Here is a 20,031-nt window from a genome sequence, read left to right as displayed (position 1 = left end):
CCATACTACCCAAATCACCTGACACCACGGACCAAGCAAAGCTGGGACTTTGGAGTCAGGCCAGTTGAATTGGGCACACTGTGGTCAGGGGGAGGTGGCCATGGAAGCAGGGGGAAGGGAGCTGCCCTGGGGGAGCCGGTAGATTTGCCCCAGGCTCCCCTGTCTCCCCTATGCCTGGCCTGAGGGTGGCCTTTGCTGCTCCAGGTGGCAGAACACACATTTCCGGCTCAGTTTGCTTACTGGAGGCAGATGCGGTGGGGTCAGCTGGCAGCGGTCAGGTGGCCCCTGTACCCCGCCTCCACTGTGACATGCCCTCTTCCTAGGGGCAGGCTGACTGGGACGTGGGTGTTCCCCAACCTGGGGCAGCAGAGGTCAACCCCAGGCCAGGCCACAGGGGAGACAGGAGCAAACCCATCAGCTGGCACAGGGCAGCCCCGCTTCTCCTGCCACCGCAGCTGCTACCACTGTAGTCTTCGCCGCTCCCTGATCAAACCGCACAGGCCTCCAGCAAGCAGGCTGACCTAAAGATGTGAGTCCTGCAAACCTCTGGGGCACACACTGGCCACCTGCATTGCCTCTCATTGGAACTGCCCTTATGTGTTCTGTTTCTGTTTAGAACACTGGGTTTCAAGAGGTTTTTGGACCATAGGGATGTGAAACCTTTGACCTTGGCTCATGAAGAATGCTTTTTCGAGGTTGTCTTTTCAGCTGTCTTTCTTGGCCTTTGGTCATTTTTTGGTTTTGTTTGGTTTTGTTTTGCCACAGGAAGAGCTAAGCATCTCCCTTCTGGCTGTGGCTTCACACTTAGAACAGGGGTGCCTCCTCCGAGATTATGCACATAGTTACTATAGTTACTAAAAGGGCTTCATTTTGTTGTATCTATCTCATCTTTAATCCATCTGGATTTTCCTCTCAAAATACAAAAGTGCGAATTCATGTAAAAAATAATTTCCAGTCCCTGCTTAAGATATGTGGGCAGACACAAAAAGCCACCTTTTCTAAGATTTCATTGGTAGGGAACCTCCAGGGTAGGTGAAGAGAGAGAGAAAGATTTCGAAAGGGGATTAGGGTTTGCCACAGGCTGGGGGAGGGAGGACGTGCGGTGAGCTTTGGATAGAAGTTTTTACTTTGAGGAAGGAAATAGTCTGAAACCAGACAGTGGTGTTGGTCTCACAGCATTGTGAGTGCACTTAATGCTCCCGAACTGCAGAATTTAACATGGGAGAAGGCTAAAGTTTATTATTGTAAACTTAAACCATAAGAATAGAATATACTGTAATCGAAAACAAGAAATCTGACTCCATATTAGATGTGCTTGTTTGGCTTAAACACTGCCCTGTTTTCTAGGCTTAGTCTTGCCAGCTCTGCAGCTTTTGTAAAACAATGTTGCCTTTAGCCTGAAATAGACAGGAGAGCCTGTTCTCAAGGCTCTGACCTTTAAGGATGTTAACACTTTGCACTAACATAAAGACAATTTTTGCAGAATAGAAAATAACATTTATTTTGTTAGAGGTTTTACGGGGCCAGCATGACCTGACCAACGTGGACAGCTGCAGACCAAGTTAATGGTAGACTAATGTCCTGGAGAACCATCTTCCCCAAGTCAGAATTCAGGCTCCTTTTCTAGTAAAAGGGGGAGGGGATGTGGTTGGTTGGTGCAAACTTCTTGGTGTAGGACTTTTTATGTTCTTGGAATCCTTTGCAGCTGTCCACGTGGGTCAGGTCACCATGCCCCTGTAAAACCTCCAACAAAACAAAGGTTATTTTCTATTTTGCAACTTGTTATCTTTATAGGAGTGCAAAAGTGTTCATATCCTTAAAGGTCAGAGCCTTGAGAATAGGCTCTCCTGTGAATTTCAGGCCAAAGGCAACGTTGTTTTACACAAGGTGCATAGCTGGCAAGACTAAGCCTAGAAAACAGCACCTTGTTAAAATAAAAGGAACAGATCTAATACAGTCAGATTTTTTCTTTTCTACTACAAAGCCTTTTGGTGAGAGGTAAGAGGATGTTTCTGAGCGGGTCCTCCTCTGCCCCAGGGAGAAACCCTGCCAGGTTCACCTTGGCTGTGGACCTGATCTGCAGAGAAAGTAACAAAGGTGATTATAATTACCTATCAAAGTCCCTTCTGTTGCCTCCAAACCATATGGGGGAAGGGGGAGGCATCCTGTGATTGGCGGCTCAATTGTCAGTCTCTCCATATGCAAAGACCAGCTTTGTGGAGGGTTACAAGGTGGCCTGGCCAGTGCAGCTGCCGGCTTTGCTCTCTAGCTTTGGCTTGGACACTTTCGGAGCTCCCATCCCTCTTCCCTCTGCCCCAGCGTAAATGAACAGGGTCCCTGAACTCACCTGGGCTGAGCCCAGGCCATGCACATAGCCCACCCGCTTGCTATCTGTCCCCAGGCTCAGCTGCACCCTCCCCCCCCGCAGTTCCACGTGCCCAATGTCTCTGCCCTAAGGGTCCCGATCACCATCAGGGTCATCGACGAACCATGGCCCTCAGGCCAGTGGTGGGCAGCCCGGGACCACCGTGACCCGCCGGCTAAGAGGAGGCAGAGAGCAAAGAGCAGGGGCAGGGTGCAGGGACAGGTATTGGGACCGCCTCCAGCCCCACCCTCCACACCCCATAGCCTCCAACACTAGCTGCACAGCAGCACACTAGGCGGGATCCTCCTCTGGTGGCAGTCTCCATGGAGACCAGAGCCCAGACTTCATTCAACCCTGCACATGGGGGGTGATGGGGGAGGGGGTCAGCTGGTGTAGGGGTGCACTGGGAGTGAGGGGGGATCCCACTGTGAGGGGGGCACGCTGAGGGGTGAGGGGCCGCTCAGAGTGGAATTGACCCCACTGAGGGGTGAGTGGGACCATCTCGGGATGTTGGGGGTCCTGCAGTGAGGCATGGGGGTGAGCTTGTGTGGAAGCCATAGGTTATGACCTAGCTTGATGGAGTGTGGGAGCGGGGACCTCCGTGTGAGGGGGAGCCACATCTTGGGGGTCCGTCCGGTGGGAGACTTGGGAGCTTGGCTGGGGGTGGGGGGCAGTAATGGGGTTGGGAAGGAAGGCGAGCAGGGGGAGTGGGGCTAGGGGGTGTGGCCTGGCCCGAGGCCAGTCGTGGTTCTGGTTGGGTGCCAGGACCGGTGGGTGACCAGATGGGGATGTTAAGGGATGGAGACCCGGTGGGGCGGGTAAGGGGGTGGGCCTTCTCGCCCCACCGCCAGGCCCTGCCCCATCAGCCTGGCACCAGTCCCTACGTCCCAAGCATTGGGAGTTCCAGCCTGAGCATCCGTGCTGTGAGCGGGAGGAGGAGGAGCGCGCACGCGCGCGGACGCACAGATTCGCCGACCTGGACCAGCTCGGAGCGTGTGAAAGCCGCGTGTGAAAGCCGGGCGGGAGCCGAGCGCTCCCGGAGCAGCTCCTAGAGGAGGAACGCGGCCTGAGGTCTGGGCGGCAGCTTGCCGCTGCCTCTGCTGCCGCCGCCGAGCTGGTAAGGGGGCGCTGGTGGGGCGCGCAGGTCGGGAGCTGGCGGGTGAAGCCCGGCCTGCGCAGTTGGAGAGGGTCGCGTGTACCGGTGCGTAGGTGAGGCCCAGGCCTCGCGACCCTTTAGGACCTTGAGGTGGGTCGGGCCACCGCGTGGTTCGTGGTGCCCACTCCCCACCACATTAGTAGTCCGGGAACGCCGCCTCTTCGTTGCCGCTTATACCTGGGGGAAAGCGGGTGCCCCCCAGGAGATGGGAGGGCACCGGACGGCCAGGGAACACCGACTGGCCCTCAGGCCATGGCCTGTTCCCGCGAGGCGGGTGCGGTGCTGTCGCCGGGCTGTGGTGGTGGGATGGGGGCTGCGCGTGCGAACTCCTGGATTAGTTAACGATTCCCCCGCGGCCTGGGGTGGCCTCTGCTTCCCCATGTTCGCGGGGTGCACGTTTGGCGGTCAGTCTGCTCCTGGGAGGCGAGGCTTTGCTGTCAGGGTGCGGGGGCGGCTGGTGTCTGCGTTGGCGGAGGGCGGCGGTGGGCGGCGGCGGGGAGAGGGTGTGCTCCTGGGAGCTAGTCGACTTGCTCCTATCTATCCCGTGTGCTGTTCTGGGGGCGGCCTCTGCTGCTGCAGGTTCCCAGGACACATGTCTTCATGTCAGTCTGTTCCTTGTAGGAGGATGCAGTGAGGTCAAGGGGCAGTATCAGCATTGGGCAGGGACTTTCCCAGGACCCTGCCCTGGCCCAGGTAGCTAACTCTCCTTTCTTTTGCTTCCTGAGTTGGTGGGTGTAACGGCTTTTGCATTATAGGTTATTTCCAGATGTTGAACCCAGGTTTCTGTGCTATACAGAAGAACCTTTTTAAAAAATCTTTTATGTGTAGTGGCTAACATTTGTAAATCTCAGACTCCCACCCGATTTCTCTTCTCACCCTCTTTCCCTGGTAACCGTAAGATTGTTTACTAAGTCTGCAAGTCTGTCTGTTTCGTAGGTTGAGTTCATAGTGTCTTTTGTTTTCGATGGCACATATGAGTGATACGGTATTTTTCTTTGTCTTTCTGGCTCATTTCACTTAGAATGATGATCTCTAGGTCCATCCATGTTGCTGCAAATGGCATTTTATCCTTTTCTATGGCAGAGTGGTATTCCATTGTATAAATACACTGCAGCTTTTTTATCCAGTTGTGTGTTGCTTCATTTAAGTTGCTTCCATGTGTTGGTTATTGAGTATGTAGTGGTGCCGTGAATACTGGGGTGGAGCTATCTTTTCGGATTGGAGTTCCATCTGGATATATACCCAGAAGTGAGATTGCTGGATCACAGGGTAAGTGTATTTTTAGTTTTATGGGGAATTTCCAAACTGTTCCCCTAATGGCTACACCAAACTACATTCCCACCAGCAGTGTAAGAGGGTTCTCTTTTCTCCACACCCTCTCCAGCATTTAGATTTATGAACTTTTGAGTGATGGCCATTCTGACTGGTGTGAGCTGCTAGTTCACTGTAGTTTTGATTTGCGTTTCTCTGGTAATTAGTGATACTCAGCATTTTTTCATGTGCCTGTTGGCCATTTGTAGTCTTCATTGGAGAAATGCTTGTTTAGGTCTTCTGCCCGTGTTTTGATTGGGTTGTTTGTTTTTGTTACTAAGTTTTGTGAGCTGTTTATATATTCTGGAAATGAAGTCTTTGTCAGTTGAATCATTTACAAATATTTTCTCCCATTCTGTAGGTTTTCATTGAGTTTTGCTTATGGTTTCCTTTGCTGTGCAAAAGCTGATAAATTCAGTTTGGTCCCATTTGTGTGTTTATTTTTGCTGTTATTTTTATTGGTTGGGTAGACTCCCCTAGGAGAACATTGCTGGGATGTGTCAGGTGATGTTTTGCCTATGTTTTCTTCTAAGAGTGTTTTGTCTTACGTTTAAGTTTTTAAGCCATTTTGAATTTATCTGTGTGTGTGGTGTGAGGGAGTAGTCTAATTTCATTGATTTACATGCAGCTGTCCAGTTTTCCCTACACCATTTGCTGAAGAGACTGTCCTTACTCCATTGTATGTTCTGGCCTCCTTTGTCAAAGATTAATTGACCAAAAGTTTGTGGGTTTATATCTGGGCTCTCTGTGCTGTTCCACTGATCCGTATGTCTGTTCTTGCTTCAATACCATGCTGTTTTGACTGTAGGCCTGTAGTGTTGTGTGCAGGCTGGGAGGGTTATTCCTCCAGCTTCATTTGTTTTTCCTTAGTAATGCTTTGGTATTTCTGGTCTTTTGTGATTCCATATAAGTTTTAGGATAATTTGTTGTAATTCTTTGAAAAGTGTCCTGGGTAAGTTGATGGGGATCACATTAAATCTGTAGATTGGTTTGTGCAGTGTGGCCATATTAACAATATCAATTGTTCAAATCCAAGAGCATGGGATATATTTCTGTTTCTTTAAATCATCTTTAATTGCCCTAGTCAGTGTTCTGTAGTTCTCCACGTATAAGTCTTTCACCTCCTTGGTCAGATTTATTCCTGAGCTTTGTTTTTGTTATTGATGTGATTTTAAAGGAGAATTTAAAATTTTACTTTCCTTTTCTGATATTTTGTTAGTATAAAGAAATGCAACTGATTTCTGTATGTTAATCTTGTATTCTGCTACTTGCCAAATTCATGTATCAGCCTTAGTAGTTTTTGTGTGGAGGCGTTAATTTTTGACTGCTCCCTTGCTTTATGGCACACACTGACCTAGATTCATCATGTATTTCCTGCTCCTGACATCAAGCCAGGCAGTTATCCAAAGAGCCCTGGTTCTACATATTGTGAAATGATTTTGAGATCATGCTGGGTGCTGGAGGAAATCTTTCTTTAGGAATAGAATAATGCTATTTAAAATTGATCACCCATTTATACACTGGAGTAGAGTTTTTAAATTTAATTTCAGGTGGGAATGATAGTTAGATGCTGTTGACCACATGAAGTTTGTGAAGGAGATGTGGGCAAAGTTATCAAATTGGATAGAGATGGATTACATGACTCAGTGTGTAGTGTGATTGGCAGCAGAAAGGCACTTCCTGGGTTAGGTACATTCACGTGGAGCTTAATAGGTAAGAACATTCTTCGTTTGCTTCTTAATTAGATTTAGAGTTCCCAGAAATGAATGCTAACTATAGTTGATTTTTTAATTGGAATCTCTAGGCTCTCCTCCACCAAATTCTCCTTGTCACGTCAAGATTGGTGGTAAAGTTGGTGTGAATGCCTCAGTCATGACACCGAAATACAAGTTGGGGGGGGGTCGGTCTGTGACTCAGCCAAGTGTGGGGGTTGTGAAAGGTCATGGTACCTAGGCAGGAAAGCTCTTGGTGTTGGCTTCTCATCAACTAATGTAAACTAGGGCAGGAAAAAGAAGTACTAAGCAAACCTTATGATATAAAAATAGTGCCCTTGTGCTTGTCAGTGCCCTCTTGACCAGGAGCACCCCTGCTGTTGGACAGTCAGGTGTATTATGTCCCTGCAACTTGGGAGAATGCACCATGGAGAATGCGGTGTCTCCATAAGTGTGTGTGTGACAAAGTCTAATGGGTTCGCATTGGGTATTTGGGGGAGATTTCAAGGAATTGGGGTGATCCTAAGAATGGATGTGTTAATAAACATTCCCTGGAGGACAGAAATAACTGAGTCAGGATGAGGTCATGATGGGCAGGGAAGCAGTCGGTCATACTCGCCAGGAGGGGATTGTAGTTTGGATTTGATTGGATGTGACCAGATGTGTTAGAGTGGTTTTGTTTTTGTCTTGATCTGTCACAGTCTCAGGCTGACTTTGTCTCATACTGGGGTTCTTTTTCCGTCAGTCCTTCTGCCAGATGGCCAGCTCCCTCAGTGTTCTCCGTTTTTATTAATGCTGTATAAAAATTTAGGACTGAGTTTAAGACTTGGAAACGTGGAAATGATGGGTGTGAATAACTGGAAACACAAAATTGTCCTCAGTGTATATTTAATGTGACATTGTTGAGCTTTCAAATCACATGGTATATACAATGTCCATTTTAACACTTGCATGAAAAATAAACAGACGTGTGGTTTTATTTTGCCTTTGAACTCTTTCAGTGCCATTTTTTGCTTTGTTTAATTTCAGCCTTGTGGAAAGCCATCTTTGGGTCAAATAGCTTAGATTAGAAACGGCTGCAATGGTGGTGCTTCCCCAGTGGGCAGAGATTTTACAGTTTTTTAAGTTACTTAAGAACAAACATTTTAACATTTTATTTTGGTTTAACATTTTTCCTCACTTAAGAGATTCTTAAAAACTTTAGAAATCAAAATAAAGATAAATTTCAAAAATAATGGTTTAGAAGTAAGTGTTTTGAGTAGCTTTCACTAAACGGCAAGAAATATCTTACCGTTATTAATGTAATTTTTATTCCCCAAGATACTGAATGGAGTTTTTAGTTGGTGTAATTAAAAACAAATAAGCCTTCTTATTGTGGAAAATTTCAAACAGATACAAAGGTAGAGATTATAGTATAATGAGCCTCCATGTGCCCATTACCTGACTTCAGCAGTTGTCAGCTCCTGGCCAAACTGTCCGTCCATGATCTCTTGCTTCCATTATTTAGAAGCTAATCCCTGATTGCCATCATGTGTTAGTTCATCCAAAAGTACCTTAGTATGTCTCTCCCAGAGAGAAGTTCTCTTTGTAAAACACAGAAGACTGTAATACAATATCTCGTGGTTAGGTATATTTTTAATTTTAATTTTCAGTTTTTAATTGGTGAAAAAGATGTTCCAGGCAATTTCCATTCTGTTCTAGCTTTCAGTGTCAACGGGAAAGACATTACTATCAACTTCCCTCAGCAGTCTCACTGGACTGGGCTCTTACCAGAAATGGAGTTGGTACCCAGTGTCCATCCTGGCTTTACACGAGTTTTGATTTTTATACTACTAGATTCACTTGGGAGGAATGGCTTTCTTCGGAATCAAGTTTAACATTTTCTTATCAACTCAATGGCTATTTTAAAAATAGGTGTGATCACTGTCAGATGTTTCCTATCAATGGATCTTGATTCAAATGCAGAAACTGATTAATTTGATTTTTGTGAAATGTGTTTCAAAACCAGGAAACACAACACCAGGCATACATTTAGCACCAGGCATACATTTAGCAGAATAAATGAACGAGGTATGGTAGAATGGTTATGTTCTCTTTCCTCAAAATTTATTAGGTAGTTATTGTGGAAACAGAGGTACTTAATTTTGGTCTTTAAAGCTCATACCTTAGTGGTCAGCACTGTACTGTGTGCAGAGTGAAACAGGAAAGATGGTCCTGCTGACTTTGGTGAATTGCTATTTTTTTCAAAGCAATGAAGGGGTCACAGGAACTAGAATAATGGGGTTTGTTTGCTTGTATTTCCATAAAAAAACAGTAAAAGGATCTCAAGAATGTAATATATGTTTTGTCAGATAGGATGTGAAATTGGAGAAATGGAGAGTGAGTCTTTTTATTGGTATGTGTTTTCACGACAGCAGAATGTATCCAACATGAAATTTGCCAGTTTGTTCAGTTTTAAGTGTATAATTAAGGGAATTTGCACACTAACCCCACTACTTCTAAACCCTTTTCACCACTCCAAATTAGGAAGGTATTCTCCGTTAAGGAATAATTCCCCATTCTTCCCTCTACCAACCCCTGGCAACCTCCAATCTGCTTTCCGTCTCTGTGAACTTGACAAGCCTAGGTACGTCTTATAAGTGAAACCACTCAAAATTTGATTTTCTGTGTGTCTGACTGACTTTGCACTGTGTTTCCAGGGTTCATCCATGTTGCAGCGTGTCAGAACTTCATTTCCTTTTGTGGCTGAGTAGTATTTCATTGTATGTATATACCACATTCTGTTTATCAGTCATCTATTGTGGACAGTTGGATTGTTTGTACCTTTCAGCTCTTGTGAATAACATTGCTGTCAACATTGGTGTACGAATCTGTTTCAGTCCCTGTCTTCAAAACTAGGAGTGGAATTGCAGGGTCATTAGGCAGTTCTTTAACTTTGGGAGGACTACTAACATGTTTTTTACAGCGGCTGCACCGTTTAACATTTCTTTCAGCGGTGTATGAGGGTTCCAGTTTCTCCACATCCTCACCAACATTTGTTTCTTTTCTCTTCTTTCCCTTTTCTCTTCTCTTTTCTTTTTTCTTTTTTTTTCTCCCTCCCTTCCTCTCTTTCCCCTCTACCCCTCTCCCTCCATCTCCCTCTCCTTTCCTTCCCTCCCTCCCTTCTTTCCTGCTTTCTCTCCTCCCTCCCTCAGTTACATTAAGCCTCTTTTCCCGTGCTTTCTGCCACTTGCATCTCTTTTCTGAGGACATGTCCATTCAAGTCCTTTGCCCATTTAAAAACTTTTAATATTGAGGTATAGGAGGTCTTTATGTATTATAGACAGTAAACTTCTATGAGATACGTGATTTGCAAATATTTTATCCTATTCTGTGGGTTGTCTTTTCGCTCTCTTGATAGGATTCTGTGGTGCATAAAAGTTTTAAAGTTTAATGAAGTTTAATTTATGTTTTGTTTCTTTCGTTGTCTGTGCATTTGGTGTCATACTTACACTTCTTGTAGGAAACTATTACTAAATCCAGAGTCATAAAGATAAGATCCTATGTTTCTTTCTAAGAGGTTTATAGTTGTAACTCCTCAGTTTAGGTCCTTGAACCACTTTGAGTTAGTTTCTGTATATGCTGTATATAATGTAAGGTATAATGTGTAATTTTATTCTTTCGCATGTGTACCCAGTTTTTCCAACACTTGAAAAGATTGTCCTTTCGCCATTGAATGGTCTTGGCATCTTTTCTGAAAATCAGCTGACCATAAGTGGAAGAGCTTTTCCCTGGGCTTTCCTTTCCACCCCGTTGGTCAGTTGCCTGTCTGTACACCAGCACCTCAGCGCACTCTGTGGTTATGACAGCTTCTGTAGGGGACTGTGTGACTCCTCCAAAATTACTATTTTTCAAGATTGACTATTGTCTGTTGGAAGTGAATATAAATTTTGAGATGAATTTTTCTACTTTTGTAGAAACAGTGTTTTGATAGGAATTGCATTGAATCTGTATATCACTAAAATTGTCGAGGGATGGCTTTCCATTTACTTAGATCTTTAATTTCTCTCAGCCGTGTTTGGTGATTTCAGTGTATGTCCTGTGCCTTCCTGGTTAAATTTATTCCTAAGGTTCTATTTTTCATGCTTTGTTAAATCGAATTATTTTTAAAAAGTTTCTTTTTGGAAGGTTTGTTGCTAGTGTGTAGGAATATACACTGCATACATACACTACATATTTTCAGCACATTTTGTGTATAGAATTTTTATCCAGCAACTTTGCTGAATTAATTAATTAGCTCTGACAGGTTTTCTTTTGGTGGAGTCTTTAGGGCTTTCTACATAGAAGATCATCTGTCTGTGAACTGAGATAGTTTTACTTCTTCCTTTCCATTTGGATGCCTCACGTTTCTTTTTCCTGCCTTGTTGCTTCAGTTGGATCTTCCAGCACTAGGGTGGATACAAGGGGCAAGGGTGGGCATCCTTGTCTTGTTCCTAAACTTAGGGGGGAAGCTGTCAGTCTTTAAGCACAGAGTATAATGTTAGCTGTGGGGTTTTCATATCTGATAGCCTTCAGTATTTTGAGGAAATTCTTTTCTAGTCCTAATTTGTAATATTCTCTTATCTTATGTAGGAGATCTGTGGGATCTGCAGAGCTCTCTCCTTTTCAAGGCTAACACCTTTATTTTAACACCTATACTTTATATTTTTTGATCAGCCTGCCATGAGTTTATCAATTTTATTAGTCTTTTCAAAGTACCAGCTTTTGGCTCTGAATTGCTGTCTCTCGTATCATTATCATTCCTTTCTTTTTCTAATGGAATTTAGGTCTAGATTGACCCCCACACCCCTCCATCCTTGAATTCTTACTAGCTCATCAATGTCTCACTTTTATCTTTTCTAATATGAATTTAAATATTTAAATTTATCTAAAAGCAAAGCTTAAGCTATATCCTGCGATACTGTTGTGTGATAATATCTCATTATTGTGCATTTGAAAGTATGTTAGAAATTCCAGTGGAATTATTTTCTTGCACTCATTGATGTTTAAATTTTCAGATTTGTCGGCATTTTCTACCTATCTTTTAATGATTTCTGCATTGCATTCAGATTATGTACCCCTGATTGACCTTTGACATTTTTTGAAACTTGAATACGATCTAAGACTCAGTGTATGATGGGGTTTTACACGTGTTGTATGCATGCCTAGAAGAGTGCCTCCTGCAGTTCTGTGGGGAAGTTAGTGTTTGCTTATTGTATCTTTTTCTACCCTTTTACCCTCACTCCTTCTGTAATCTTGTATTCTAGTTATATTTCTGGGAGGTTGTAAATAATTTGTTTTGTTTTGTTTTAATTCCAGTGTGATGATCTTTTGTCTTTTATTTGGATCTTTTAGTTATTTACACTTAAAGCAATTACTGAAATAGTTGTATTTAAATTGATCAACTTCTCAGTGATCTGTTTTCTGTTCTCCTTTCTCTATTCCATCTTCCTTTGGACTGGTAAGTTCTTCATTATTTAGCAGCTCCCTCAGCATCACACACTTACTGGCTTAGAAGTCACACACATACATTTTTGGTATTAGTAGTTAGTCAAGATAGTAAAATACCCATTTTTAACATATCAAATCTAGTATTTACTATTTGTACTCTCCTGCTAAGCAATGTAAGGATGTTGGATCCTCTTAACTTCATTTACCCTCATTCTGATTATCATGTTTATTTATTATGTTTAAAAATTTTACACAGACACATTTTTAACAATACAGATGATTGTTGTTTTATGTAATCAGTATTTGTTCAGTTTTTTTCACATCCTTAATATTGTAGCATTTCTCTGTTCCTTTCTGTATCTTCCACTTCCCATCTGCCATCATTTTTCTCCTGCCTAAAGAACAGGCATGTCTCTGTGGTCATGAATTCTGGTTTTGCGTGTCTTCTCTTCTGAAAAATGTTTTTGCTGGGGCTTCTTTTCAGCACTTGAAAAGTCCTACTGTGCCATTATAATTCGGTTTATATTGTTTTTGCTCAAGTCAGCTGGACGTGTGCTTATTGTTCCATTAGCTCTTCAGTCTCTGTGTTTCCCCTAGGCTGCTTTTGAGCTATTCTTTTGTTTTTATCTTATACAAATTTTACACGTGCAGAAGTGTTTTTTATATCTACCTTTCTTGGGGTTATTAGAGCTTTAATTACTTTTCCAGCTTTTTCTGAGCTGTAATTGACAAGACATCGTGTAAGTCTAAAGTGACATGATGCTTAAAAAGTGGTGTGATTGTTACACATACAATTGCAAAATGAGTATCACAGTGAGGTTAATATTCTTTATTTGTTGGTTGTAAAGGTTCTGTCCCACACCTGTTAACACGGTTTGACCACCATTCAGTAGGACCGTCTGCAGTATCCTGCGGCAGTTCTGGAAAACAGCTGAAGCGTCGTCACAACAGTCAGCCAGGGATGCTGCCGGACAGCTGGTCGCGGATGGTGAAGAGCCTAAACGTATCGTCGTCCGTGAACCAGGCTTCTCGTCTCGTTGCCGGCAGCGCACCCAGCTGGCCGTCCTCCGGCTCACAAGGAAAGGTGCGTGCCCTGCGGCCCTGCCACACACACTCTGATTGGGATCACTTTACCTTTTAGAGCTTCAACATGAACTTTGAAAAATTAAGTTCTACTCTGACGGTACCTGTCAGTTCTCATTTCGTATTTTAGTTCATAATTAGTTTAAAGTTACAGAGCAATATGCCATCCAGTTTTTATTGTCAGAAATTTTAAACAGTACAGGTAACGAGTTTTATCTAATCGACCAAGAGACAGAGGGTGTAATAGGGTGTTTAGTTTTATGTTGATTCACTCCCCGGTGTGAAATGTACAAGCTCAGATTCGGCTTCTGGTTAGAAGTTTTTCTAATATATCCTGACAAATGTGTGATGATCTTTGGAAGGCTGTCGTAAGTGCACATCATCCAGACACGCAGGGTAGACCTGGGGAAAGGGGCTTTTCTCCACCGTGACTCTCGTGTTTTCTATAACCCACTCTTTGATGGATATAAAGGGACCGCCCTAGATCAGGAGTCTATGAACACATCATTTCTGGGGCTTAGAGGGATACTTCCTTCTAATGAGCAAGTAATGGAATAGAATACTCTTGCTTCTGCCAGCTTAAAGGCAGAGTCTAACTCTAAAGCCAAATGATGTATTTTAAAAATCTTACTTGGACTTAAGCTTTAGTGATACTATCTTATTAGCTAAAATATAGCTGAATTTTACTGAGAATGCTTTTTTTTTAAGCATTGGATTCGTTTGGAGACTTTCCCCAGTGTTCTTATTCATAGATTAAAAATGACAGTAGATCCTGCTGGCAGTAGCTCCATGCTTTCTCTGGTGGTTGTGTCAGGGAACTGAATTCGTTTACTCAAACAGTATCTTCTATCCTATAATAAAAACTCCTTAGTCTGATTTGCTTTATCCTCCCTTTTTTTCTAGATGGAAATTCCCTAAATAACCTAATTGAATTAAAGACAGTCAACATTAACCCCGTCGACACCACAGCGTCCCTCCTGAACGACTGCACAGAGGTAGGTGTGTTAGATAGCGTTCCCGTCTAACATTAGATGGTTTGCAAGTGACAAAGGAGATGGCTTTCTTTTTTTCTTTTTTTAATTGAGGTATAGTCAGTTTACAATGATGTGTCAATTTCTGGTGCCCAGCACAATGCTTCAGTCATACATGAATTACATACATTAATTTTCATATTCTTTTTCACCGTAAGCTACAAGATAGAGACGACTTTCCTGGATCATTTCTATACTAACATGGAGCCCATTTTCCCTTGTAATTAAATAATTGTATTTGTTTTAAAATTTGAGAGGTACACAGTTTGAATTTACTGCTTATCAGATTGGCTTGAAAAGAAAACAAAACAAATTTCTTCCTCACTAGCTTTAGTAAGAAGCGGGAGTAAAAGTTCATGGCAAAAGTCGTTGCCCGGTCAGAAAATCTGATCATTGCTAGCAGTTAGATGACATCAAAAGTAATTGTTTTAGCTGCCGTAACGGTACTGTGGGTATATTTTTAAAATGCCCATGTGTCAGTAGTGATATGTACTGAAAGTCTGAGACAGCATGCTGCCTGGAGTTTCTTAGGATGTGAGCCCTGTGGGCCGTACATTAATAATTGTCGAACTAGTTGATGGGGTTATGGGATCCTTTGTACTATTTTCCCTAATTTGTACATAATCCGATATTTTTATTATGTTTTGAAATGTATGAAGGCTCTGTGGCTACCTGACATCTAATCTCTTTCTTAATACATCTTGGTTTTAAGAAAATTTTGAGACAAAAAGTTTGCAGTCATTCAGTAAGGCTGTCATGTTAGTTAACCATTTCCATGTTAGTAAGAGAATCACCGTGAGTCCCGTGCCTTGGAGGGACATCCTTGGTGAATCAATGACTTCTTTTGAAGGGAGACCCCACTCATGTGGCTGCATCAACCCTGCCTAGGATTTCCAGCACTTAAGAAAAGGGGCTCTGACTTTCTGCACATTCCGTGTCTCACACGTCCTGCTCTCCAGCACAATGATGTAAACATACTTAAAACGCCACTGAACTACACTCGTAAAAATGGTTATATGGTAAGTTTTACGTATATTTTACTACAATAAAAATTTTTTATTTAAAAACTAATAATAAAATACTTAGCACAAAAGGCTTGTAAAATACATACCATACCACCTCCATAGGAAAACACAATTAGGGACAAATAAAAAAGAAAAGTACAAGGATATATATCAAAATTTTAACAGTGCCATTTCAGATAGGAAAATTAAACATCCTTATTTTCCCTTTTAAATGATGTTTTTTCTAAATACAGTGTGTTTCTACATTAAGTATTTTCCTAAATTAAATTAAATTATAATTTTGGAACACTCAACTAATATTTACCAAATAGGCCTGTGGGCATAAATCTGTTCTCATTATTTTGAGATTCATCCACGTTGCATCAAAATTTACTTCTTTTCAACTGTTGAATAGTATTTTATTTATGGGTGTACTGCAGTCTGTTCCTCCATTTGCCAGTTGACGGACTCTTGGGTTGTTCCAATTTTGGGGCTGTACAAACAAAATTGCTGTGAACATTTGTGCACAGGTCTTAGATGGACATGCACTTGCACTCCTCTAGGGCAAGGACCTAGGGAGGAATGATTGGGTCACATGGTAGATGCATGTTTATCTTCTTAAGACACCTACAAACTGTTTTGCAAAGGGCTTGTTCTAAAGCTCCTCCCTATTTCTGTCTCTACTTGGTACGGCCATTCTTTAGTTTTATCCATTCTTACAGATGTGTAGTGGTATCTCATTGTGGTTTTACTTTGCATTTCCCTAATGACTCATGAAGTTGAGCGTTTGCTTATTTACCATCCAGATACGTTTTCTGTTGAAGTGTCTGTTCATATCTTTTGCATGTAATTAAACCTAATTTTTTTTTTGTTTTACTGAATTTTGAACATTCTTTATGTATTGTGGGTGCAAGTCTTTCATCAGATAGATGATTTGCACCTATTTTCTCCCAGCGTGGCTTGTCTTTTCATTCTCTCAGGTTGAATTTTAAAGGGTAGAAAATTTCAATTTTGATGAAGTCTAGTTGGTCCATTTTTATCTTTCATGGGTCGTACTTTGGATGTTGGCGTCTAAACAACCTTTGCCTAACTCAAGATCATACGGATTCTTTTTCTGGGTTTTCCTATGAAAGTTCTATGCCTTTTGACATTTATGCATATGTTTGAACTTGAGTTCCATTTCCTACATGGTGTGAGGTGTGGGTTGAATTTTATTTGTTTATTTTTGGTGTAGGGATATTCGGTTGTTTCAGTTGCACTTGTTGACAAAAACTATTGCTTCTCTAGTGAAAGAATTTGTCCTTTTGTCAATAATCAGTTGTCATGTATGTGTGGATCTATTTCTGGATTGTCAGTTCTGTTTTCATTGGTTTATTTTTGTGTTTTGATGCCAATACCATAGGGTCTTGATTACTGTAGCTTTATAAAAGACTGAACTGAGGCTTTGCTAATTCTTTAGCTTTGTTCTTTTTACAGTATGTTTTGGGTATTCTAGGCCCTTAGCATTTTTCATACAACTTTTAGAATCAGCTTGTCAATTTTTATCAAGTAGCCTACTTGGGATTTTGATTGCATTGACTATAGATCAGTTTGGGACAGCTTCACAGCATTGAACCTGCCAACCCATGAATGTAGTGTTTCTCCCCGTTTGTTGAAATCTTTACTATTTCTCAGCAGCGTTTTGCAGTGTCAGGGTACAGGTCTTTTATATGTTTTGTTTTATTTATTCCTAAGTATCTCATATTGCTTATCCTGTTAAAAATGGTATTTTAAAAATTTATTTTATCCTTTGCTCTTACCTAGAAATATTCCAGTTGCTCCTTGCTAGTGTGTAGAAATAGAATTGCTCTTTTTAAGGACATTTGGATTACTTCTAGCTTTTGGCTATCACAAATAAAACCTGCTATGGGTATTCACGTGCAGCATTTTGAGTCAGCCTTCCATATTTTAAATAGCCCCCACTAGGTTTTGCTGCTTTTTGTTTCCTTGATTTTTCTCTGTTGTTTATCTGTTTTCAGTTTATTGGTTTATATGCTCATCTTTCTCCTTGCTTTATGTTTATTTTCTATTCTTTTTCTAGTTTTTTGAGGTGAGAGTTTAGATACTGATTTGAGATCCTTTTCCTAATGTAAACGCTCAGCACAGTGAATTTCCCTCTCACCGCTGGGGTTGACATTGTTTTCGCTGAGAATTTGCTGTCATTCTTATCTTTGCTCTTCTGTACCTAACGTGTGTTTTATCTCAGACTATTTTTCGAATTTTCTCTTGATTTTCCTGGTTTTTATCTTCATGGTTTGTGTACTTGTTCATTATGCTTCTTGGATCTTGGGTTTATAATATTCATGTGATTTGGAAATTTTTCAGTCATTGTTCCTTCAAAAACTTTTTTCCTGTAGCTTTCTGTCTCCTCTCTTTTGGGAGGTCTAGTTTCATTAGGTCTCCTGAAGCTATCCCACAGAAAACTGACACTTTGTTCATGTTTTAACTTTTTTTTTCCTGTATTTCATTTTGGATAGTTTCTTTGCTATATCTTCAAATAAACTAGTCTTTTCTTCATTTTCTAATATGCTGTTAATGTTACCAAACTATTTTGGTCTCAGACATTGTAGCTTCCTCTCTAGCGTCTTTTTTTAAAGAGGTAAAACTCGTTCACTTGTTAACTGTTTGTTTTTATTGAAGTTTAGTCAAAAGTTATTATTTTAAAAATTTAGTTTTTTCAGTGGAGGTACTGGGAATTGAACCTGGGACCTTGTGCATTTTAAGCATGTGCTCCGCCACTAAGTTACACCCATCTCCCTCATCCTCCCCTAGAAATTTGGTTTGGGTATTCTATCTTCCATGTGTCTGGTTCTCTTCTTCAACATATGTAATACAGATATAATAAGTATTTTAATTTGCCTGCTGGTTGTAACACCTGTGTCAGTTCTGGATTGTTGAGATTTATTGATTTTTCTTATTTCTGAATCACAGATAGTTTCCTGCCTTTTTGCCCACCTGGTAACTTTGAGTTAGATGCTGTACATTGTCAATTTTACTCTGAATGTTTCTGGAGATTTTTGTATGTCTATAAACTTTCTTGAGCTTTCATATAATTAAGTTACTCTGTAGTAGTTTGATCCCTTTGGATCTTGGTTTTGGATTTGTAAAGTGGATTCAGACCTGATACTAGTCTGGGGCTAGTTGTTCCCAGCCACTGGGTGCTCTACTCAGTGCCTGGTGAACTGTGAGGTCTTCCGATCTGGCTGATGGGAGCAGGCACTATGCCAGGCCCTCTGTGCTCTCCCAACCGGTGTGCTGCAGCACAGTCCTTTCCTGCGGTTCTTTCTTTGGCTTTGGGCAGTGCCCTCTCATGTAGGCGCCCATCAGTTTCTGCTGCATCCTCAGCTGGGTGAGGAGGGTACCTGCACATCTCCAGGGTGCTCTCTAGGCGACTCTCTCCTCTCGCATCCTGTACTGTGAGCTTTGGCCATGTCGGGCTCCCCCACTCTGAGCCCTGCCTCCTGTGCCTGCTGAGACCACTGGGCTCCACCTGGTGCCTTCCCTCTGCTGAGGTCTGGGAACCCTGAGGGCAGTGAGCTGCAACATGTGTCCACTAGGACTGTGTATTGTGAAATCTTGTCGCTATTGTTTTGGATTACTTTTTGTCTTGCATTTCAAAGATAGCTAAACACACAGATAGTTATTGTGGTAGTGTTTTCACAGCTTATGTGTGTCCAGCTAAATTGTTGTAAGTGCATTCTGCAGAAGGATTTGCATCTTTTTGCAGCTAGAGTGAACCTTTGCTGAAAGTAGCTTCTTTAGAGAAGTATAACTTTTTTTAAGTCTGAAAGACAATAATGGTCCTGGTAGTTAATCTGCGAAATAGGAAAATGCGTACTGCAATGTGTTTTACAAATTACAGGAGGTCAAATTACAGAAATAGAACTGTAATGTTAAGAATTGAACCCAAACTTAAAGTAGTAACAGTAAACTCCAAATTTTTTGATTTAGGAAAAACAGTAAAACTATTTTCTATTCTGTACTTTTCAGAAATAAATGATTATTTTTATCTGTTTTTTTCTCGTATCATATTAGGTAACAAATAGATAGCCTAGTAAGTAGTTTTATTAATGACAGAGTATGATCACTGCTATCTAGGCATTATTGTTATAAATTCAAATGTTTCTCTTTTTAAAAAATGTCCCAAATATTAGGTCAACGTGGGACACAGGAGTAGCATCTTGCCACTGGCCAGGAAAGTTTGAAGACAGTCTCAACTTTGTTTCTGTCTCCCCCTGAATCTGAGATGTTGACATCATCGAAGCTTAATGCACAGCCCACCACTGTTACTACTTTAATAATACATTGTCATTTGTTTTTAAAAATAGCAATCGGGGTTTATAGTCAGCAGTGTTAACCATTTCAATGTTGTGAATCACTAAAACTTTAAAATGCAATCAGAACATTACGGACTGTAGGGAGTATGCGGTACTGGGGGCTGACCCTCAACATCTCCGGTCAAGAGACGCCCCCAGGTGTATTCATATTTGTAGCCCTCATTTCAGACAGTCTGCCACTCTTTGCCCCGGAAGGCTTGGTCATTCCTCTCCATACCTGCCCTCTCCTGTGTGACCCGCAATAAATGCTAGGATCTGGGTCATTTTTATCACCATGCTGCTGCTTCCTTGATAGTTTTGTTCCTGAGGCCGACTTCCCTCACCAGGTTGTGTATTAAGAGAGATTCTTGTTATCAGAGGCCTTTTGTTTCACCAGTTGGTATGTGTTGGGTGTTTTGTATGTGTCAGGTGCCTCCTGGCTACTTGTACCTAGATCTCTCCAAGTGTCTGTGTGAGCTCTGGGCTGTCCTGATTGTAAAGGTGAGGAAGCCAAGTCCTGACTTAAAGTAGATGTCTCAGTCTCC

At 41.9% G+C, this 20,031-nt stretch overlaps 1 protein-coding gene and 1 pseudogene across 1 annotated transcript in view; one reads left to right on the top strand and one right to left on the bottom strand.

The window, feature by feature from the left end:
* Nucleotides 1-15,135, top strand: part of LOC141574261 (uncharacterized) — a 29,765-nt gene extending 14,630 nt beyond the window's left edge. Inside the window, exons 4-6 of the mRNA XM_074348994.1 lie at nt 12,862-13,097; nt 14,000-14,091; nt 14,978-15,135. Of these exons, the coding sequence (XP_074205095.1) occupies nt 12,862-13,097; nt 14,000-14,014 (251 nt within the window). The 3' untranslated portion in view covers nt 14,015-14,091; nt 14,978-15,135. The remainder of the gene's footprint in view (nt 1-12,861; nt 13,098-13,999; nt 14,092-14,977) is intronic.
* LOC141574264 (immunoglobulin heavy constant gamma 1-like) overlaps nt 1-20,031 on the bottom strand; it is a 460,833-nt pseudogene that overhangs the window by 271,183 nt on the left and 169,619 nt on the right.

This window comes from Camelus bactrianus, chromosome 20 (genome assembly GCF_048773025.1).
Source record: "Camelus bactrianus isolate YW-2024 breed Bactrian camel chromosome 20, ASM4877302v1, whole genome shotgun sequence".
Taxonomy (NCBI): Eukaryota; Metazoa; Chordata; class Mammalia; order Artiodactyla; family Camelidae; genus Camelus; species Camelus bactrianus.
This window is presented reverse-complemented; position numbering and strand designations above follow the sequence as displayed.